The sequence below is a fragment of the Amia ocellicauda genome, chromosome 5, assembly GCF_036373705.1.
Source record: "Amia ocellicauda isolate fAmiCal2 chromosome 5, fAmiCal2.hap1, whole genome shotgun sequence".
In the NCBI taxonomy this organism is placed as follows: Eukaryota; Metazoa; Chordata; class Actinopteri; order Amiiformes; family Amiidae; genus Amia; species Amia ocellicauda.
Genome location: NC_089854.1, coordinates 28,460,722 through 28,485,554, shown reverse-complemented (window position 1 = coordinate 28,485,554; position 24,833 = coordinate 28,460,722). Strand labels below are relative to the sequence as shown.

The following is a 24,833-nucleotide window of genomic DNA, read 5'->3' as shown; positions in this document are numbered from 1 at the left end:
GACTCCTGCAAGATAAGATTACACTTCCTTGCTAGATATTATTGACGCCGATAAACAAAGCTTATCGGGCTAATTACAGTCTCCTGATATTAGAAAATAACACCTATATAGTTGCCTAATCAAAGCGTTGGCTGGCAAAATTTGCGGTTTCCTGGAGATGTCTTGCTCAGCTACCTCCTCATACTAACACTAGAAAAATGTTCTCTGTAGTGCTCTGAAAGAAACTCTCACTGGCTGTGTGTGAACTAGGTCAAAACAAAGACAGACACTGCTTTAAGAATTGCAAATTAGAAGACCAACCCTACCAAAAAAGAAAACTGGTGTCACCGCTTCCAAAATAGCTGCTGGCCAGTGTGGCTGATTCTCAAAGGATTACTCTCGTCACCACTCTATGGAGCTGCAGCTGTGACTAATCAGGTCAAGAATCTGTCGAGCTCAGAACATCCCGCGTAACTCGCCAGCGTTCCTGTGTTTACTTCCTGGAAGAGGCTTCAAATCTTGTTCGGGAGCTTCTGATTACACGCTTCTAGCACCCTGCTATCCTGTTATGGATCAGCGACAAGATGCTTGGATGTGATGCATCACACGGAAATGAAACCGTTCTCTCACCTCTGAACAGGCAGCTGGTTAATAGTAATTGATCGACAAAGTGCTAACAGAGCCAGAGCTGAAGGAGAGGAGTTTCTGATCAGTGGGAACCCCGGGGTGATATTATTCCACAGGCCTAAAGGCTCAGCTGCACGTCAGTGGTTTTTATCCAAAATGCCATACTGAATAAAATATGTCAGTGGTGTTTTTACGCTTTCCATTGTCGCGTTTTTTGTTCTGGTGTAACCAGTCCTACAAAAATACCCAGTGAGTTAGTGAACCAAAATCTGAACAAATAAAAGGTGTTTACACATTTTGAAGGGAAAGACAACGCCTGACGTTGCTTTGGTTTTCAAAATACCAAAAGGAACTCTACCGTAATGGCTTTGGCAACCATCCCTGTTAATCACTGACTGTGTTGCCTTTGGTTTCCACGGTCCCTTGATAATGAGCAAACTGGGGCACAGGCATGTTCACACACAGTACAACTGCGCCATAGACCTAACACTTATCACAAGGCAATGTGGTGCTGCGTGGAGCAGATTGGGATTCCACCTGCTTTCGTACAGAAATAAATCATTAGCCCTTTTCTCCTTCTTCCATTTGCTCGATATGCTTGTGGAAACTACAGCCACTGGCCCTGCTGCAAGAAGCCTGTGAAAAGAATTAGTGTTTCAGTCGTGCTCTTGGGAGAGAGAGAATTTAGATTAATATCCACAGTGCCTTGAAGGCGCAGGTATGACGGCTTTCTGTTTGGTCCCATGAAGGATCAGCTTAATCCATGAAGTGAAAATCATTACCAGCCCTTTGTTTGCTTGATTATATTTATATTTTCATTTACGATGTTCGCAAGGCGTCAGAGAACACAGTACTGCACTGCTTTTCCACCACACAATGCATAGCTGTTATTGTATTCAACTTACCACGGAGCTGGATCAAGCAGGAACTACAGTTCAGATAGAACTAGATAAAATGAGCTCTACACTTTAATTCTGAGAGGATGTACAAGGCAGACAGCGAAATGCAAAGGAAAACAATTCATTATATTTTATGAAAAACAAAAAACTCAACATACCTAAAAGCACAGATACTACAAAATGTCCAATAATAACAGTAAGATACATTATTAACAGAAGAAAGGTATGAACAGTGTACCTCCAATAATCATCTTCTCTGGAAAAAGAATGTATCTGTATAAGAAAATAGAAAATAATTGCATGTGCCTATGAGCAGTTAGACTTACATTAATTACCTTCTGTTTTCATGAACCATTATGTTTGCCCTAGATTAGGCATTGTTTCTCAGTAACTAACTCAGCATTCTGAATTGGAGATATTTGTTATTTGTTTGTTGATTGTGTGCACTTGCTTATGAAAAATACCATGTTCCAGTTAATTTGAAAGCTGAAAGCTCATATTGGACCTATGGGGTGTTATTTTGTACAAGATAAGGTGGCGTTTTGAAGAAAAACTTTCCTATTTTAATTCACAGGAACGGTCCTGCAAACAAGAATGAGGATTATTTTAGGAAATACCATTGTAAAGACAGAGTACTCATTTTCAAAATCGTATATAATGGTTGTATGGACTAAATATGTACTCTGCTGGTGAAATACATTATTACTTACAGAAAGCGTACTTTCGAAGCTTCATGCTCCAGTTTGGTGTCCTTTGTAATTGCTGAAAGTAGGGCAAGCACTTTGTTCCAAACCTGCGGTACCATACAATAAATTATCTTTAAGAAGAGATATTTATACTCCTAACATAGATAACAAGGTGCCATAGGTGCAGTTAGACTTGTGGTTCTCAAGGATGACTATTAACTATGAAGTCAAACATTCAGTCAATATTATACTTGGCACCTTAACTAAGATCAGTATTATATTTGAAATTAATCAGTATCAGCATCATCTTGGCAGAAACCCCAACATTATCAAGTGTGGCTGTACACATACCTGCGCATTCCTGTCAACCAGACGTTAAACACATGAATTAACTGTATGGATATCTTAACGTAAATGCACGCCATAGTTAACCTGAATAAAATCAAACACAGCATCCCACTTATTGTAAGTTTAACTTTCTCACTTTCCACTTTTGTGTTGGTTCATATAAAAAAGAAAGAAAAGGAACAGGATGAATCTCCTTCATTAAATGTTTTGTACAGCGAAACACCACAGTTTAATGGTATTTGGATACATGGTAGTATATCTGTTTCCCCTTTACTTACATTGTACAAGTGTGATTTGTTTTCCATCCTCTAATGACACATTGAATGTTGTTAACCAGACAGGGGAAAGTGTCCTCAGACTATTTGTGATTACAAAATGAAATACCTGGGGAACACCTGTGAAATGTCCTCTTGATGTATAGGTTTTGTACATGGGGTGCAGTGTTTTTGAGGTGAACTTAGTTCCTAAAAAACAATCAAACCAACCAAAGAAAATGCAGTCATGCCACTAGAATAGGTGATATTGTTTTGTCGGTATTTAACAATATATTGTTGAAATCTCTTTATTGATTTTATTTATTTTTAAAATCCATAGGTAATTATAAATGAGAAAAGTGAAAAAAAGTCCTTTAGACTCTAAGTTTACTAAACTGATTATAGGTTTTATACAGTACATACAGAATGTGCTTTATAAGTAAATTAGAACAACAAGAAAATTACAGAGAAACAGTCAAATACTGCTCGTTTTGAAGCTTATTCAATGAGTAACCAATAGTTTGTGCAAAGTCACAGATACAAAGGTACTTTGTCATCAATACTACCATAAACATTGAATCCATAAATGGACCTAAACACAAAATTACCATCTTACCCCTTTAAGGAATTATTATGCCCCAAATAAAATGTTACAGTAACATTTTGTTTTTTTAAGCCAGTGAGTACTTACTACAAAATCTCTAATTATGTAATAATTCAAGGTAATCAGCTATTACAAAGCAACTTAGTTCAAAATTGTATGGATATAAAAGTTAACCCCACAGGGTACAAAGCATGGTTATAAGAGAAGACTCATGATCCTACAAACAGGAGACACAAACATGATTGATTCTTTTCTTTGTTAATTATTAGTATTCTAGTAAAGATAACCAATAGTGTTAATCAGATATAGACTGATAGTAAATATGTTTTCCCCTCACCCCTTTCTTTCTGTCTTTACTTGTGTGTGTGTGAAATGTACATAATAGTCCTTCCTGAAATGAATTGCTTCAGAACGTGCAACTTGAAATTTCAAAATGGTCAATGTTCTCTCTCTCTCTCTCTCTCTCTCTCTCTCTCTCTCTCTCTCTCTCTCTATTCCTCTGTCTCAGATGGCAGTTTAATGCAGTGCACCCGTGTTTGTACTGCAAGAGGTCGCCTTCACTTTTGCAGTAGAAGACAACAGGGATGCCAGACTTAATGGCCAAGTAAGCATCCATACAGCACAGACTATAATCAAAATCAGTACCAGTGTCCGTGTTTAGAAGAATCTCCTTTTTTCTTCTCTCTTGTTTTTTTTTCCTTAAACACATTTTAGAAGTCACTTAAAGGACTACATTTCAGGCATCTGTCAAGATACCACTAAACCTTGCCTGTTTCTTCTGTGCGCCATTTCTTTTGTGTCACAGAGTGCTTTTCGCTCCTTTAAATACAGTTTCCATCAAACAAAGCCATGCAAACTTCACAGCTCTTTCGTGCCATGCGGGGGGATCCATGTCAAGACAAGGACAAGGACAAGTGTCCCACAAGCCTTGCAGATAATTATTTTCCCTACCCTCTTTTCGGTTTCTGTTTGTTTTCAAGCCCATGGGCATAGCCACATCAAATTCTCACATTGAAACTCACATGTCAGTGAAGTCAAGGCTCTCTTTCTAATTGTAGCTTATTATTTTTTATTTTTTTTTACAAAAAACACTAGATCTCGCAGTTTCAGACCTGAACCTCCACACAGCTCACAGCACAAAGTAACAGAAGGCTGGTGTTGACGGCACAACATCACTTTTGTGTGCAATAGTTGGCAATCGTTCGAGCAGACATTCGCTGAGGGACTCTGGCACTAATTCGTGTTGTAATATGCCTGTTGTGCAGCCTAAACTGCAGCTGAAACGTATTTATTTGCTGGAACTAAAAACATGGGGGTCTAAATTAAGTTTAGATAGTGAAACGTTAGAATCAAACAAAAAAGTCACCAAAGTTTCTTCAAAGCCGCAGCTGCCACCCAGACGACATGAAAATAAATGATTTCTTTACAATTCTGGACAATCTTTACTGGATTATAATAATGTTTGGGGCTCATGAGAGTTATAGCTGGCAAATCGGTTGTCTGAATTAAAAAAAAAAAGTATCCAATTAGCTTCCTATTTCTGCACAAAGACTTTCTTTTTTTATATCTATAGTTCTAGGTAAGAACTTTGCTCATCCGTATTGAAAAGTGAATTCAGTATAAATATAGCAAAGGTTAAAAAAATACTATGCTCTTTGTCTGCTCAAGCCTCCCCTTCCCGTTTTAAGTCGCCCATACCTTCATAAGAAAATTCATTCATTTTTCCCAAATCTGAGGTATATATTACCTGTGTTGTCTATATATTGCTGGTACACTTTACATCCTCCTTTTTCGCGGTCTCAAAACAAGTTCAAAATTAAAGGCCGGTTCTGCCATCATAATTGAGAAGGACGACGAAAGAATGGTTAGAAAATTAATCAAGTTAATTGTTTGGGATTTCCGTTATATAAGGCAATTGCTTTAATCAAAACATGTCTGGACAAACAATTCACAGTTTTAATCCTTTTGTAGCGAGTATTAGAATGATATTTTCTTTTTTTGTTCTTTTTTTGTTTTTTTGATTGTTTCAGTTGCGTCAAGACAGCTGTAACAATTTAACCATTACACAACAACAAGTATTATTCAATTTTGACATATGCAGTTATTATTTACAACAACACAGAATTATTGATATGTAAATGATTCAGCTTTTCCTGGCCAAGCACAAATAGGACATACACGAGTATGGCATGGCAAAAAAAGGACTATCTGAAGCTATTGCAATAAGCATTAAATCATATATTTCTCTGTGGAGCACTGGGACACAGTCTCAATTAGATTGTAATTGTAACAGTGGTAAATGTGACTGTCAGCCACATTCATTTTCCATTCTACTATATAGTCCAAAAACCTAACACACACCACTAAACCCATTGATTATTACAAATATGTGTTTGTGGGATGTCTTATCTGAAATGGTGGCCTATGGTTTATGGTTTGTTGTTGATTTCATCTGTATCCTTCCTAGTGTATTGCAAAAACAGCATGTTTGGTTCAAAAGCCTGTGTATACTCCACAGAAATGACTCTCCCTTTTACTGTTGCTAACGTAGCCTATTTACAATCTGGTATGCAAAGTAAATTGCTATTGTCTTTAGAAGCTGATACGTGCTAGCCATTACCAAAAAAAGAAAAAGAAAACGTTTGTTTTTTTCCAAAGAAAAACAAATCGAGCTTTTGAATTTATTGTGCTTATTAACCCACAAAACCACTTCATTACCGAAATGGAACATTTTGAGAGGCACTGATAAAAGTGCTAACCAGTTCAGTTCAAGAAGAATCTCTAAAGCTATTACTAGGACTGGAAGTACAAATAGTCAATATATTTATATATTTATAAAGTTATTACAGTTCCATTCCAGTTTCACACCCTTAAAAATTAATTCTTTCACTAGGTTAACCACTGATACATCGCTCCTGATGTGTCAACGTGCAAAGCCCTTATAAGTTGCCCTAAGAATGTACGGCTTTCTTTGACAGAAACTGTTGCATCTTCCTTTCTGCAGCCTATATCCACCTTTCTTTTAAAATTGATTCATTTTTGTTGTTATATAATCATGATTCAATGACTGGATGAATTGGAAAGCTGGTGCTGAAAGCAAATACATTTTGTTTTGTGTTGGTTTGTTTTTCATACATCTCACCAAAGCCCAAGAAAGGGTTCAGAGAGGTCAACTTGGCCCAAGTCTCTGTATTGTATTTTGCTGGGACTGTTCCAATTTTTTCTGTTGTTTTTAATTTAGTGTTTTTTCTTCTTTTTTTTTTCTTCTTAATACTGAAATTTCCCTCCAAGGAAAACAAAAGCTGTTGACTCCCCCCCTGGTTAAACAGTTACTTCGGTCTTGCTCGCTGTGCGGTAGTGGTGGTGATGCCCTGGGATGTAGTGCAGTTGCTCCACTGTGTGGGTCCGTCGGGAAGCAAAGGCCTGCCGCTTGTTCGCGGTCTGGCTCATACTTAAAGTGTTATACGAATTGTTTGAGGCACTGGGATGAGAGTGCATTTTTGTCATCTTGTACCGATCCATGACCGGTGTCGTCACAAACACATCTGTGTGGGATAGGGCCCGAGACATGGACTTTTCACGGAAGCCGGAGCGTTTCAGTGACATCACCTTGTCCGGAGAAAGGAGGGGATCCTGGGACTGCAGCCGCTCGGCCGACAGCAGCTGCTCGTCGGAGAGGATGCGCCCCCCGTACGACGACACGCCGTAGTCTTGCGGTGGACCTCTCTCGGGCGACAGCACCCTGTCCTGAGACATGGCCCTCTGCACCCTCCTGGGTCTCTCGCGCTGCGTGCCCTGCTGCTCCTGGCTCATCTTGATGACATGCAGGGGCAGCGTTCCTCTGGCTGCCAGGTCGGGCAGGTGTCGTTTCCTCATGTAGTACTCGTCAACATCCTTGTCGGCTGGGGAAAGGAAAACATTTTTTTAGAATGCAGGTGTGTACGTTTGCCCTGCTCCTGTGTGGGTCTTCCCTCTGTGGTTAATTAATCCTTTAAATACCTACACAATTCATAGGATTGTTAATCTGTCCACAAGAGAATAGAACAGAATCCCCTGTGCTGACAATATAGTCATAATTTCGGTGACTATTTCTATTTGCACAGCTGTTTCTCCTCTGTAAACAATTCTATATAACTTATTCCACTCAACAACTTTTTGTTAGCATTTGTTTGCGAGGAATCTGTTTGGATTTCTTGGTTTTCAAAGCATGGAACGAGAAAAATAAATATATATTTGTATACGATAAAATGGGGGGGAAGAAATTGTTTATGGTTGTCTAGACGGGAGATAATTGGGAAACTATCTTTGTGTGTTTTAATTGATTTAACATACTGAAACACAGAAAGGATAGAGGATAAGATTAAAGGCTTGGAAATTATAAAATTACATTATGTTTTCGGTACAATAAAATATTACAAACATGAACACTGCATAAAGCAAAATAACAAAAGACATTTTCTTGAGCCTTTGTACATCCTTCATAAATATCTCGGTCTGAGACTGCCCGGATTATTTCCTGTATGTGATTTTTTTTAAAAAGGCACTATTTGAAGTATTCTGTCCGTGCTATGCAGTGTGATGAAGTGCACAAGGCCTTGGTCATAAATATTAAATGCTGTTGCTGTGACAGGCTCAGGAGATGTGGAGAGGCTGTCATCGCAGCGATCCTCAGCTCATTTAAAGAGGGAAGTGTCTAAGTATGTGCTGGCCAGTGGTTGAACCAGCAGACACTGTTTACACAGCTAAGCACTTCTGAAGCAAAAGGACCAATTTACAGTCAAGCTTTTGTCCTACGCGATCTGTTTGTTGGGAAACATTGTAGAGGCAAGCCAGGCCTTCACAATCAGACGATGATATAATTGCATCTGTGTATGAACTGTACTTAAAAATGAACATATCCTCTCAAATGCTTTTCAACATTTGATTTCAGTTTTTTTTTCCCCCGGCCAAATAGAAAATGCATCATGATGTTTTGAAGGAAATGTAGACAAATGCCTCATCTTTGCAGTTAGCAGTTAACAGCAGTCATTTTCAGCACAGAAACCATTCTTATAGACATATTGTTAACACTACTCTATAAGAAAACTCGTGAATGGCATTGAAACAAATGACACTGCTTGATATTTACACAGATCTCCTCAAAAGAAGACAAGAGAAGCATTTCTATCACAAATGATAATGCTGAAACACCTCGCAAACTGTGAAATAACCTTTAGTTGATCTTGTACATCACCACACACATTACAGCAGAAACAGACAGTTTCAAATCCAGGCCTTACAGTGATACAGACGATCCAGGTGTTTATAGGTGTATGCATAAAAGCCCAATTAAAACGGCATAATGTATCTTATTTTTTACCCTGATCTTAAAGACTAAAGACTGCCATGACTCTACTGACGTCTCAGAGAGATCGAGCTGTTAAGAAAGAGCAGCACAATCAAACCAGGGTCAAGGCTGAAAATGGATGGCAAAATGACTTCCCGTCTTAGGAAATGTCAGCAGAGGTTTTTTCATTCAGACTGCATCCTGTAGACGATTCATGCTAACGGCTGCAGAGCATGTCTTAACGGAAAATTGGTCTTCTCTCTTTTTAGGACCTAATGACTATAGAGGCATTTTAAACAAGTCTGCATAGGTACTCACAGAGGAGACAAATGCAGAGACTGTCTGACCTCGAACAAACAAACTGCATGCCACTTGATTGGATATTCTCTTACAGTCCGGCTGTGAAAGCAGAAATAGAACCAGATCTCGCATTGTGGCTCTGGCTTCTGATCAAGACAGGGTTATTACTGGGAAATGTAATGGCAGCAATGATCTGGGTTTGACTTCATTTTCAGCCTTTTCTGACTCACATTGCTGACCTTTCAAAGTCAAGGCTTGGGCTAATGCGAAACTGAGATTTTCCTGCCCCAGCTAATGTTTGCTTCCAGATGATGTCTCCTCGCTATATATAGACAGAGGGAAAGCACAAGAAAGGTGAAAGGGGACAGGAGTTCCTGTGGATAGTATGGGCTCTTTTCATAAGCATATCAGGAATAAGCAAAATAAATAAACCCACAAAGAATCAGTATTAACAATACTTGCTTGGATATCATTTTAAATTAATCACAAGATACTCCTACATCTCTTAATATTACTGTAGTGGCATGCTAAGAAAATAAGGCAGTTCAGTTTAAGGTCTCAATGTATAATTAAATCACGTATATATTACCTATTAAGGAGGATCTCGTATGTTAGAAAAAAGGCACTTGAAGGTTATTTCCCCTCCTCCCACAGTCACTAGAATAAATATTTTGCTAGAAACCATAGCCCTGTGTATCTGTGAACCTTAGAAAAGGACTGAATTTTAACAGCTATAGTTGAATAAGAAGAAATGAGTTTCTTAGCTGTCCAAGAAAAACTGTCTCCAGCATTTCAAGAAATCGGTGATAATCTCATAGTGGAGAAACTGTCAAAGAGACATTTGTAAAACAGTGATATGACAATGTATAACATACGGTTTGTCATTTCTCCTAACTGACAGATAGGTAACAGCCGCTGAACACATTGTGAATCATTAGAGGAGATCATTATAATTACAGGGAAGATAACGGTTGTAGCAGCATCAGAGGTCTGGATTTACTGTGATTGTGCATCAGCCTTCTGTCTCTAAAAGTGGTAAAAACAAGGAAGGAGCTGCTGAAAACTGCCAACAAACTAAAAAAGATCCACAAAGTAAAATACAGCCATTTGTGACTCACAACAAAGAAAAACAAAATAGCGTGTGAACCAAGGAACAAAATGTTTCGTGTTTAATGTCAATTAACAGGGAATGTGTGATTTGCTCTTCTTGACCAGTAACCCAAAAGAGATTTAATTATCCTCGATTTAAAGGCTGCTCACAGTATAGTTTTCACATTTCATTTTCAGCCATTTTACAGATTTGCAGTACAACATTATTATTATTATTATTATTATTATTATTATTATTATTTTTTTTTTTTTTTTATTTTTTTTTATTTTTTTAAGTGAATGAGTGCTGTAGGTGGTGGTACGATGACAGTTTGCTAATAGGCCTAACTGTGTAAGTACCTATTGCTTTAGTACATAATAAGACTAATGTGAATCAATCATAAGTGCATCCTTTGGAGAGATTTCTTTACAGAAATACACACCACAATATCTGAATGATGGCCTTGTGTAATTATTGGAAGCTGCTTGAATTGAGAAACATTACATTTGATTTTTTATTTCTGCTTATATCAATTCTTTATTGCCACACTCACTTTGGTCACTTTGTAAAATTTTGTTTAAATTATATTTAGTTATATTTGGAATTACACTATCCTAAAACAATAGTCAAAATGTTTGAAAAGTGCTAAACTGCTGTTAAAGAACTATATTTAAAAAGATCGGTATAAAATACTAAAACAGTACTGGTGGATAATGAAATATACCCTTCCAGTAGACACTAATTGAATATCTTTATAGTCTGTCAATGTCTATGGCACTCTTTCATCCTTAGCCTTTACATAAAGCAGATATCACAATTAGCATCAGGTATACTGTAGGGAGTAAAACATACTAATGCAATGCATTATTATTATTATTATTATTATTATTATTATTATTATTATTATTATTAGTAGTAGTAGTAGTAGTAGTAGTAGTATTATTATAAGTATTATTATAAGTATTAAGTAAATCATGTATTCATTTTCTACTGATAATCGACAACATGCAGTCTTGATCTCTTGGGTGGTCTTAAGTCTTAAATTACTAAAAAAGAATGGACTATCAATTTTTTCAAAGCTGAATCTGTTATTTTTACTACAAACACAGACAGAATTAAGGAAGAGAGGCTGATTCCTTTGTACTTATCTTTTTACTACAATTAATAATTTGCTTTATGCTGAGAGGCTATTGCCTAAGGACAATTTAGGAGGCAGCTGCCTAAGACGGCTCTTCTCATTACACTCGATATGTGTATGTGCAGTCGTCGTCTAGCTGGTAGACTTCAGACATTCAGACCTTGAGAGCTGTCAATACGGTAGCATTAAAATGGTCTGCATCGGGCTGCTTTTTGTTGGAGACCCTTTTTGAATCCTCACTGCCCGCATTTCATTCTTGTTTTCATCATCAAGAGAAGCTCTCAGGTTGCAAACACATTAAGTAAATAGTGGCCTAGGGATATAGATTCAGGCTAACTCACTGGAGCAGTATCAATAAGCGGTGTTAATAAAATAAATCTGGAAGGGCCCTCTATGTCATTTTAAAAAGGATTAATTTCTCTGTCACTTTCACCATTCAGGATGGAAGTGAAATCCGGACATTGAAAGAGGCAACTTTGCAGTATAGACTCCTATGGGAATTCGTAGATTAAGTCACAGAAATTTTAATCAATGTAAATGAAATACACTACTGTATACTGGTAGCTTTCACCCTAGGTTGGAATGTATACCCAATCAGCAGCACTTAGAAGTTATAGGATCTGTTATTGTGTGCATTTTCTTCAAATGTCCTATATAAAATTAAACATATCACTGTAAAACATTGATTTAAACTGCAAAACTTGATTCCACAAAACCCCACACCAGGACACCCAGACAACACAGCACATGTACGCCCATGAAAATTCCAGCCACAAAGTCCAGTAACCGTTTTCTACACACGTACCCGCGATTTTTTACATAATCTGCACAGCTATCCAGAAACAAAATCAATCAATCGATCAATATACCCAGACAAATATGCATGTTCATGTATTTTTTTTTGATGATCCATACAATAACATCAGTTGCTGGAATTTTCATAGGGATAAATATCTTGAGTTTAGAGATGTCATTTTCTGACATGGACTAAATGGTATGAGGCATGGATGTTGCCAAATTCAATGCCAATTAGGGTCAGTGGAGGGGGTAGTTTTGTGAGATGATTGAACTAAACTTTTGAAACTATCTTACGCAGTGTATGTATTGGTTGTTATATAGAATTCACTCACTCACTCAATTTAAACATGGTTAAAAAATGGCCGAATTAGATCCATCAGCATACTTGGCCACCCCGTCTACTTTTGCGATAACACTTCAGATGAAATGCCGATATCCCTTTGGGTACTTTGGGATATTATTGCATTGCTGTGCACCATCGCTGAGATAACACACAATGCATTCAGGGCAAAAACCTTTTGCTCTTAGTGCTGGTCGTCCACACAGTAGTTAACAAACGCGTGGTATATGTAATGAAGTTACACCTACTTAATCTCTTGAGAGAAGAGTATTTACTTAAATCAGATTTGACTGCCGATTCATAGGAGGGTGGCAAATGGGAGAGGCTCTGGAAAGACCTGGAGAAAGACAGGTCGTACGGCTCCGTGGCTGAGGTTAGAATGCTGTTCATCCGAGGTTTCTCTGTAGGGAACAAAAACAATACATACATACATTTTTTTATGGGATGATCATGAACTGTTTTAGAAAAATAATTTCATTTTATAGGCTTGTTTAGCCTGAAGAGACTTGATCGCTCTGCGTTGATTTCAAGGCATTCATTTTTGCAGGAAAATTTACACAGACAGCAGACAATAAAATCACTGGCAGCATGTAAGGCTTCCTTTTTTTCCATATATTTTTACGCTGCAATGGTGTTAGTATGAAGCCCCGTCACCGAGGGGTTGGCCTAATGTTTTTCATGAATAGAACAGATAATCAGAAAATAAGGCCACACGATGGTGACGGATACTGTTCTGGTTTAGCCCCAATATTTACATTGTGTTTTGAGATATAGAGCTCCCACACACGTACAGAGGAAGATAGACAGCCCGGCTGGTGTAAGGGGGGCTTTGATGGGAGTTCTGGTCTCAGTGGTGGTTTAAAAATAGGACAGGGTCTCTAGCAGGGGGAAAAAGACAGCAAGGCAAAGAGAATATATAACAGAATGAAGTCAGAGCAATGTCTGGGTGCTGCTGCCTCTCTCTTTCTCTCTCTCTCTCTTTGTTAGGGTATGCAGGAAAAAAAAGGTTCACCTGCAGCTGTCTATCAATATGTGTTTTCAGTGATTTTGAATGTCCCAGGCTTCAAAAAGAGGAGGGGGGAGCAACCACTTGAAAATCAGAAATCAGTTATTACAGTTTTTCCCTTGACTTACCATTTTGCTTGTTGAAAAAGTAAAAAGCAGTTGGTGATGATAATCAACAACAACTACAAAAACCTTCATGTGATAATAGTGTGCCTGCAGCCTCAAAATAACTTGGAATGTGTATCACTGACAAATGAATCACATATTCTTCTATCTTTTCCTATTTTCCTCCCTCATTCTTGATTTGTTTATTGATTTTGTTCAGGGGATAATTTTTCCATGTTAAATGTAAAGCTCTACAAGCATTGTGAAATTAACTCCACTAATAACTATACAAATAGGAATTAATTCCATTGTGGGCCAGAAAATAACTAAAAGAAATTAAAAAATGACATCTGCATGTAATCTGCATTTCAAAGAAAATCGTTGCCTCCAGAAGGAATGGGGGAAAATAGCCTCCCCAATCTGATTATAATTGACTTTCAAATGAATGAAGTCAATTTATTACTAATACGGTGTGAAATTTAACAGCATACATTGTGTTTTTCAATACATGTGCCAGATTATATGTGAAACCTACACTCTTTTGCATCTTAGCACCTCATCACAGAGCAGCGTACACAATGCTTTTAGCATGCTTCATGCTCATGGGTCACCTTCAAACCATTTATTTATTTTCTGCTCTCTTGTTAATGCGGCGCTTTGAGACCGCTGCCTTTGAGACACTTTGTGTTAAAGTCTTGGAACGAGACATGAAAGAGCTGTGCATTGAAGCCATCAACCTTCTGGATTGTAATTCAATTATGTCATGATTACAGGATCTGCCACGCTAATAGGAAAATAGACAGATCCTTTAATATGGAGAACATAGGCTACAGCCATGGTTACATTCAATAGACCGTTTGAACAGGCAATTAAAGTTTTATAACACTTGTTTTTTTTCCCTCTATCAACATACAGTAACTCAGTCAGGCATGCATTTAGTGTTGCTACTTGTGCCATAAATATATATAATCCCAGATAAATGTATACGCACGTTTATTTTCTTTCATTGCTCATTTTACTGCAGTGGGTGACTTTTCAGCAGGCTTCTTACTATTGATTTGATTAAAGTGCTCTTGGTTGAAAACAAATTGCTTTCAGCATTGATTGTCTGCACATGCGGCACTATAAGTGTGTAAGGTCATGACCTCTGGCCCTGAATATTGCTTCATATTGCTTCAAGACTGGTCACCACAACTGAACAAAACCAGCAAGGTGTAAACATGCAATTGCCTTAATTACTCTGATCAATTTACACATTTCAAATTAAAGTGCTCCTTTCATTTGTCAATAGATGAATGACACCACTTTTGATATGTAGTACTGAAATATTTTAATGAAATGTCTTAGTTTACAAGAAATAAAAAATGCAAGTCAATGCATTGAACTTAAACTGAAGGGACGCATCAACAAAGTATTTAAAAATACATTAGGGTTTGGATATCCTTATGTGCTGGTTAGAGGTATTTTTTTAATTCCTACTGTGTTTTGTATTACTGATCAACAAATCTAAAAATACAGTTATTAGAAAACAGTTAATTGAATTGTGCTCTCTGATACTAAGACAGATCTGTTAACACTAAACATTAAACATGGATACTCTTGAAATTGTGATGGAGGGATTATTTTAATACTCAGTGGCAGTGTTCAGACTGTGTCAGAGGTATTGGGGGATCCAAAAGGTGTAACTAAGAAATATATATTAGATTACAAAATAAACCATTCCATAAACTTATGGATAAATATGTAATTTGAATATCTTTAAATGAGGTGTTTTTCCCTGTTATTTCACAAGTATTAACAGGCAGGCCCTGTCATTAACTCTACACAGTCTATATGAGCATAAATAACTTTTAAACTGTCTTACAACCTCCATTTTATTATTTCAAAATGTATTTATCAAATACTGTTCCGTAGATATAAACACGTGGTGTAATTATCCTTAATGAATACAATGAGGTAGTAAAGAAAAACAATTAAACTCTGTTAAACATAATTAACATAAAAACATACACATACATACAAAAAGGCAGTCATGTACACAGACTTTCTCAGGGATAGTGGCAACATCACCTCATCACCTGAACTTAAAAAATATCAGCTAGCGGCTACTTTACAAACTAGCTGATGTTCAGCACAAACTGAACAATTGGATAGTTATAGTAACTCAAGTGTAACAACAATCCTAATTCAGAGAAGAATTGTATGTTTACATTTACTTAGCAGGTGAAAACTTGACAAGACTCCACTTTGTCACAGTCACTTGCTGTACACTGCTGTACAATACTGCAATTTTGCTCACTTGCGAATTTGGCACACTGATGAAAATTGGGAGAAGAGGACAAAGTTGCCTCGTGTCAGGGCATTCATTTCATTTAAAATAAAAAAATTGTTAAATGAAATTGATTTAACTCTTATGGGGGGTGTGGGATCCCACCAGCACCCCCTCAATTCAAACACTGCTCATGGATTATCCTATGCAGTTAGACTGTAATGCAGGTATCCACTGGTTTTTAAAATGCAACAGGACTGTGGCACTCAATTGTTGTTACTCTTTCAATAATAATCCTTTGTAAAATACACATTTACTGTAATTAATGTACCAATACAAATGTTTGGAGACAAATACCCTAAACTAAACTAATTATTTTAACAACAGTTGGTACAGATTCACATCACAATTCGATATTTATGTCAGATCCTTTTTTATTTTCCTGGCTTCTGAGAAAATAAAATATTAGGCTTCCCAATAAATTATTAAGGCTATCCTCAGGTATAGCCTGTCATGTCTGGTATTAAATGCTTGTGGATTGTGCTGCATGTGTTGGGAAAATCGAGCTTGGGTTAAATAAAGTTACTTGGCTCTTTAATAATTTAAATTGCTTGGATGAAGAACATGTGTGTGCATTCCAAGTAGGTACGACATATTCTGCCTTTTTACATTTTTAGTTCTTCATAGAATGCCTCCTTGTTCCATTAACCTTGCAGGTTTCATATTTGATTAATTGAAATCATCATTTAAATAATGGAATCCAGGGCATTGTATAATTGAATTTCAATATAAAAAATGCAATATGTCAAAGGTACTTGGAAAGCTGCCATTAATAAAAAAAGAAGAGTCTGTTGACAATTGATTCCCTGAAATGTAATTAAATGTATCAATATCATATATTGTTTAAAACTGTATACAATTATACAATAACATACTATTACTAAAAAAAATTTGTACTAAAGCTTGGAAATTGGGGAAATGATATGCATACATATTTTGACCTTTACAGGAAATTAACTTGGTTTGTGTCAATTATGTTTTATGAGTTAGATGAAGACTGACAAGTCAAAGTGTATAATCTCTTTAAGGTGTGACAAATTCATAATTTTATATTAAATGAAACCTTCCCCGCCCATTATAAATGCGTTACCCCAATATAAGGCAGCAAATGCAGTTTTTCCTTCCACCCCTGATGAGTAAGATCCTAGGTAATGTGTCAGAAAAAAATTGACAAAAAAAAAAACTACTGAATAGTGATAAAATGGTCATAGATCACAGAATACTCTATAATGGGCTCTATATGGTCAATATTAAAAATTACAATTAAGTTTAAGGGGTCCCTTAAAGATGTGTAAAAGAGTACAGCGGCTGAGTATTCAAATATTTTATTGGCCACAAATTTGTATATAATTTTCTTAAAAGTTAAGTTCTAGGCCTTGAGACACTGCTGCTTTAATATTCATTAAATATTGCGGAGGAGATGCAAAGTGTTTTCACTTTGAAATAACAATGCTCCAAATGAATAATCTCTCGGAGGTGACAGTGTATTTGTATAATCACATAGCACTTCTCAAGGTTTCAAGCAAGTTCGGCTGGCATAGGAATAATTTTACTGTCAAACGTTTTTTAATCATTAATTTTTGCCCTGTGCACCATCTGCATTGAATACCTGTTGGGCAACCAGAACATATTTATGAAAACTGGAGGCAGAAGAAAATCTGCAGAAAAACATAACAGATATCAAACAAAACAAACAGAAATGGTTATATAGTCTCCTCTTTCGTCAACCTCACCTTTCTCTATTTCCTTACCATTTTTCGGTGTCTGGTTTGGGCTAGTTAAACCCAGATGGTTATAGTTGTGTTGGTGGTTACCTATAAGAGAAGCAGGATCAAGATTATTGGAAAATAATAAAACCATTCAGAATTTCTCTAATTAGGGATGGAATTCCTACTAAGTCTGTTTGTTTTGGGAAAGCTTTTATTTATCTGCCATAATAGTTTTGTTGCATCCCAAAATATGACTGTAGGTATGGAAGTTGTTCTTTTTTCCCCATAATATCATACAGTATCCTGGAGACCAGGAGGATGATAAGAGCTGGAAACAAATATTGTCACATGACTTTCTAGAACAGGGGGCCCAAATAATGCCATTTGTTTAGTATATAATGGGGATCCCAATAGTCCCGACATGTTAACCTTACCATCACTGCAGCTGCTAATCAAATTATGTGTTAAACATAACTATTGCTCGTATTGTTCCTTCACAGATGTTTTTAAGTGTTTTGGGGGAGATTTTAGTTAATTGTGATGCTTTTGTTCTGCCATTTATTGAGAAGACATTTTCGGGTGGCTAATAATCCATCCTCTTGGGAGTTAAAGCAGGCCCAGAATGAAGAAAGTAAATAAAGCAAGAAAATCCTGGTACCCCTGTTTTAGAAATACATCATGTCAGGGACAGCAGCAACAGAGAAGAACAATTACAGAATCTGTTACAGACAAAAACAGAACAATAACACACAAGACAGACACAGCTCTCATAGATTCCAAACTATAGACACATACAAGAACTGGGGAGGGCAAATTGCATGCGAGACATTACAATGGCATACAGTGCATCCGGAAAGTATTCACAGCGCTTCACTTTTTCCACATTTTGTTATGTTACAGCCTTATTCCAAAATGGATTAAATTAATTATTTTCCTCACAATTCTACAAACAATACCTATGGCACACCAAATTATCATTTAGAGATATCTCTAAATGCATTTAAAGATATCTTCAAATATTTAAAGATATCTCTAAATCATTTAAAGATATCTATACATGATTTAGAGATATCTGCAAACGGTTTAGAGATATCTAAATAAGGTGCTTTTTAAAGATCTCTAAATGATTTGCAGATATCTCTAAATCATTTCAAGATATCTGCAAATCATATAGAGATATCTTCAAATAACATCCTGTTCATTTAGAGATATCTGCAAATCATTTAGAGATATCTTCAAATAACATCCTGTTCATTTAGAGATATCTGCAAATCATTTAGAGATATCTTCAAATGACTTCCTGTATTTTGGCTGAGATTATCACTTCCTGTTTCCTTATTCAGTTACATAGAAATGAATGAACAAGTTAACAGGAAGTGATAATCTTGGGCTACATACAGGAAGTCATTTGAAGATATCTTGAAATGATTTGCAGATATCTCTAAATGATCATTCAAATCATTTAGAGATATCTTCAAATCATTTAGAGATCTCTAAATGTACTTTTAAATGAGATATCTTTAAATGATTTGCAGATATCTCTAATAGATTTGCAGATATCTTTAAATGATTTAGAGATATCTTTAAATATTTGATGATATCTGGAATTATTTGAAGATATCTTTAAAGATTTGCAGATATCTTTAAATGATTTATAAATATCTCTAAATGATAATTTGGCTTGCCATAAATACCCCATAATGACAACGTGAAAAGAAGTTTGTTTGAAATCTTTGCAAATTTATTAAAAATAAAAAACAAAAAAGCACATGTACATAAGTATTCACAGCCTTTGCTCAAAACTTTGTTGAAGCACCTTTGACACCAATTACAGCCTCAAGTCTTTTTGAGTATGATGCTACAAGCTTGGCACACCTATTTTTGGGCAGTTTCTCCCTTTCTTCTTTGCAGGACCTCTCAAGCTTCATCAGGTTGGATGGGGAGCATCGGTGCACAGCCATTTGCAGATCTCTCCAGACATGTTCAATCGGGTTCAAGTCTGGACTCTGGCTGGGCCACTCAAGGACATTCACAGAGTTATCCTGTAGCCACTCCTTTGTTATCTTGGCTGTGTGCTTAGGGTCGTGGTCCTGTTGGAAGATGAACCTTCGCCCCAGTCTGAGGTCCAGAGCGCTCTGGAGCAGGTTTTCATCAAGGATGTCTCTGTACATTGCTGCATTCATCTTTCCCTCGATCCTGACTAGTCTCCCAGTTCCTGCCGCTGAAAAACATCCCCACAGCATGATGCTGCCACCACCATGCTTCACTGTAGGGATGGTATTGGCCAGGTGATGAGTGGTGCCTGGTTTCCTCCAGACATGACACTTGCCATTCAGGCCAGAGAGCTCAATCTTAGTTTCTCATGGTCTGAGAGTACTTCAGGTGCCTTTTGGTAAACTCCAGACGGGCTGTCATGTGCCTTTTACTGAGGAGTGGCTTCCGTCTGGCCACTCTACCATACAGGCCTGATTGGTGGAGTGCTGCAGAGATGGTTGTTCTTCTGGAAGGTTCTCCTCTCTCCACAGAGACACGCTGCAGCTCTGTCAGACTGACCATCGGGTTCTTGGTCACCTCCCTGACTAAGGCCCTTCTCCCCCGATCGCTCAGTTTGGCCGTGCAGCCAGCTCTAGGAAGAGTCCTGGTGGTTCCAAACTTCTTCCATTTACAGATGATTGAGAACACTGTGCTCATTGGGACCTTCAATGCTGCAGACATTTTTCTGTACCCTTCCCCAGATCTGTGCCTCGATACAATCCTGTCTCGGAGGTCTACAGACAATTCCTTGGACTTCTTGGCTTGGTTTGTGCTCTGACATGCACTGTTAACTGTGGGACCTTATATAGACAGGTGTGTGCCTTTCCAAATCATGTCCAATCAACTGTATTTACCACAGGTGGACTCCAATCAAGTTGTAGAAACATCTCGAGGGTGATCAGTGGAAACAGGATGCACCTGAGCTCAATTTTAAGTGTCATGGCAAAGGCTGTGAATACTTATGTACATGTGCTTTTTTTGTTTTTTATTTTTAATAAATTTGCAAGGATTTCAAACAAACTTCTTCCACGTTGTCATTATGGGGTATTATATAATTAATTTAATCAATTTTGGAATAAGGCTGTAACATATCAAAATGTGGAAAAAGTGAAGAGCTGTGAATACTTTCCGGATGCACTGTATGTGTCAGTAACAGTTCAACCTAGAATGACTGTGTTTGTTTTAAATGAACGCTGCGTTACATTATTTAAAGGTGGACTCTTTTCGGTGCACTTAAGCACAAGAAATCTGGCATTGGTATCTGCCATGCACTGCCCTTTGATAATCCCTCAGTTATATATATATATATATAAATGTGCAAGATATTAGCTTTTACTTATTTTAATCCTTAGCTATTGGTATTTCACACTCTGGTATCAAGACTGTGCTTGTGCCTTAAATAATCTAAATGACTGCAGCAAATGAATCAGTGAAGTGTTGTGGTTCATGTACTTGGCCACAAGTTAAAATGCAAAGCAGACCATGCACCGTATTAAACAAAATGACATAGGTCAGTACTGGTATTGATGCACTAGTAAGCATAGACCACCCTCAATGTATTTTCCCAATCTAATAAATAATACCACAATTATCCAATGTAAACCTTAAAACAAAGTAATAATCTGTAGTCAAGTGCTGCATAATGTTAATCTGAAGTTTGGAGTTGTAGCTGTTTAAAAATGCATCGGGTTCACTCATTTAACATCAGTTCAGATCAGTCTTTATTCCCTGGGAATGAAACCCTGTTGTAACAAGACAAGTCCTATGTTTACTGATTGTGAGATGGACAGTGCTATAGAAATAGAAAATTATATTGCGGGAGTTTTTCAGGGTAAAGCAACAGCATCATGATGGCAATTCGATTTCATATTTCACATCACAGAATTAAGGCTAAAAACAAAAGACACTAAAAGCTTAGTGTAGCCCGCATTGTATACCAAATGTATACAGAATACCAAACACTAAAAAACGCCTTTTGACTTGGCACTTCAATTCACTGCATATTCTTGTACCTATATTCCTCGGAAGACATAACTCTAACTGACAGAAATGTTCTACTGTGACTTAATCTTTTTAAAATATTTAAAAGTAGCCAGAAAGCCACTACCATAAAATAAACATTTAAATAACCCAGTGTGACATAAACCTTGTGCATATATTCTGTTACAGCTCAATAGCCAAAGTCTTGCTCACAAAATACTGTTTACAAAACAATAGAATAAGCTTAGTGCAGGTACAGTTTAAGTCAATGCAATCATGGCACGGACTGGGAGTTGTAGAAGGCTAGTCCTATTCTGACTTTTCTCCAGAGCACTTCTGTTTGTAACTGATGCCATTGGTTATCCATGAAGACATTTGATCTTATGATAAGCATTTAAATAAGTTTAAATATACAATCGAGGGCTAGTGTAAGGTGACCTCTCTCTTAACTTATTGCACTGAGTCTGGTACTCAACATTTCTTGGGGAAGATGTCAGGAAAGAAAATACAAAATAATTCAGTCCACTGCACAAACTTTCCACTGTGGTATAATTAACAAGAAACACTAGCCAGTTCAGTGTCTCAGCTTTGATCTGGGGACCAATTAGTGGCATTGCACAATGCTAGGTTAAGAGAGCTCATTTAAAGTTTGGTAGTCATATGCATATACAATATGTATGTTCTGTGATCTTTGAAGCAGCTGGATTGGGAACTTATATGACTGCTTCAGTTCTAGGGCTATTGGTGATTCAGTCGGAGTCTGATACTTCAGCTGAACCCAGGTGATGGAAAACCAATGCAGAAACAAGGTATAGCATTAGTTTCCTGTTAGTAATATTTTCTAAATAACCTCTGTGTAAAACACACATAATACATAAAGACAATCAAATGTTCAAATAGTGCAATGCTTTTGCAACCTGTCCCCTGTTAGACCAAGACACTGGTGAAACATTATTAGAGGGTATAAAGCTTCCGCTATTATGAGTTCACTCCATGTCTTGTAAAATGTAATTGTCTACCTCTTAAATGTTTTCTTTTACTTCATAAAGTAAGTCTAGTTTCTGATTATGCTTGCAATCCTTATTTATTTCATCTGATGTTTTTAACCCCCTAAGCAATTGAATGGATATGACAGGAATATCAAGTGATTTTCTACCAAAGCCAAGTGACTTGAACACTTGCATAAACAAAATCAAAAGATGTTAGCCATTCCCTTATTTTACATAAGCAGCAATGACTGAAAAATGTGAAGGACAACATTGCCACAATCAGATTCATTAGATCCCCCCTACATTAGATTTAACTGCACACCCACTTAATGACAAGCACCATAAAGGAATGTAGATAATATTAGCTTCAGCAGTGTTATTAAAGCCAGGAATAACATTCCCAAGAGCTTCTCAGAAGATATTGAATGCAAGGATATCTATTTTAAAAAAAACAGAAGCCTGCCTCCTTGCTTATGATGATGGAGTATTTTGCCACATCTTCAATGAAGGAAAGGGAAAGTCCAGGTTATGTCCACATTTACATATAAATACCCAGGTGCTTGTGCACAAAAATGTACTTCATATTCACTAAAGCTGATTTATTGTAGTGATTTTAAGTTATTCATTAAGTTATTCAATGTATTCATTTTGTATATCACATAGCATTGATTTCAATCAAGCAATCAAAAATATCAATACAGTAGCTCAGTCATGGTTGTCGAATAGGTGACATTTTTATAAAATATGTACTATCAACAAATTATATTTTAATTAAGCATTAATTCATCTTTTTAAAATACATACAGATGGTGATATGATAATAGAATCAATAAAATATAAATAGCAATAAATATATATGTATTTCAAATTACGCCTGATACATTTCAATGCACTTGGTAGTAATCATAATAACAGTCCTTGAGTTGGAAAAAGTTACATATCTAAAGCAACATCTGAGACAAATTTATTCACAGAGTTTGGGCAAAATAAGATTTCATACTTTTTTCAAATTGAATTTTAAAAAGTGTAATTCTGGCCCACAGCTGTTTATTTCCCAATATTGTTAACACAATTTTGGCTTAGCAGGCCTGTGTACGCTAACAGCTGTAACAATTACTGCTGCCATAATTGTGCCATAATTTGGCGGGTTTAGCAAGATCTACAAAATGAATTATTGCACAGGGGAGATTAAAGTAAAGTACATTTGTGAAATAGGGCATTTTTTAGAGCTCAGATTACATCTCTTACCGCAAAGCTCCACATTGAAAATGCTCTAACTAGTGGTCTTATTTTTGTCTTTTTCCAGCTTCTCTGTTCTGTATTGTCAATATATCTTGGGGGATGACACAATGCAATTATGCATAATAAACAGATGGCATTCAAATGATTCAATACTCTGACATTTACTCTGCCTGTTCAGAAAAGTAAAAAGTGAGAAACGCCTTGCTTAAAAAAATAAACAGAACAAAAATCTAAACAAAAAATACATAGGAAAATACAAACAGTATTAAACAACTGTCACACAGGTGGGGCACAAGAACTGGGAAATGCATCAAGCAAGGTAATACCGTCAGGGCCCTGTCAGGACTGCCCGCATGAGCTACCAAGCAGACAGCTGTGGAATCAGGTAGGAATTGCAACAGGGACTTTAGTCATGAAAGAAAACCTGTGGAAGCTTTCCAAGAGTAAGCATAGTTATAATCTGGTTTTTAACGATTTGCACAAATTCCAAAGTGTCAATTTTCAATTCCCTTTCAAGAAAATAAACAAGGTCACCACTGAACATTTTGTATGAACAGCTGTGTAGCCTACAGTGTTCTCTTGCCTTACGTCACCCAGAGGAGTCATAAGTGTCCGAATTAGTTGTAGTACACAAATGTTCTTTCCAAAAATGGAAATAAAAGAAGTTGTTAAGGGGTGACAAAAGTGTGTGCAAAGACATTATGTTTCGCAGCAGTACATTAAACATCTTTAATGAAATGAGGTTTGGTCTTTGAGTGGCTATAAGAATCGATGTTTAGCTGTGGATTGGGAGTATTCCAAGCATCTTTCAGATGTGTTATGTCTTTGAAACGTTCACTTTGGTGGGGTTTTAGAGACTTCTGCTTAGTTGTACCACTGCTTCACAATGAAGAAGCTCAACACTTAAAACTGAAAAACTGCAGAAAGTAGGAGACCAGAAGTACAGTGGGGTCCCTTCAATGTTTACATGTATGTGAACATTCGTATTCTGAGACAGTATGGGAAAAATCAGCCCCATGGAGGAATCAGCAGGACAAAGGTATTGATAACT

The 24,833-nt window shown here is 36.8% G+C and overlaps 1 protein-coding gene across 2 annotated transcripts in view; it reads right to left on the bottom strand.

The window, feature by feature from the left end:
- Nucleotides 1-1,570: 1,570 nt before the first annotated feature.
- Nucleotides 1,571-24,833, bottom strand: part of LOC136749985 (protein shisa-6) — a 116,990-nt gene continuing 93,727 nt past the window's right edge. The window contains exons 6-8 of one of the 2 annotated variants that reach the window (XM_066704674.1): nt 17,580-17,642; nt 12,638-12,790; nt 1,571-7,299 (exon numbers count right to left, since the gene is read on the bottom strand). In XM_066704674.1, the coding sequence (XP_066560771.1) occupies nt 6,719-7,299; nt 12,638-12,790; nt 17,580-17,642 (797 nt within the window). In that variant the 3' untranslated portion in view covers nt 1,571-6,718. The remainder of the gene's footprint in view (nt 7,300-12,637; nt 12,791-17,579; nt 17,643-24,833) is intronic. The other variant, XM_066704675.1, reaches the window with a different exon arrangement.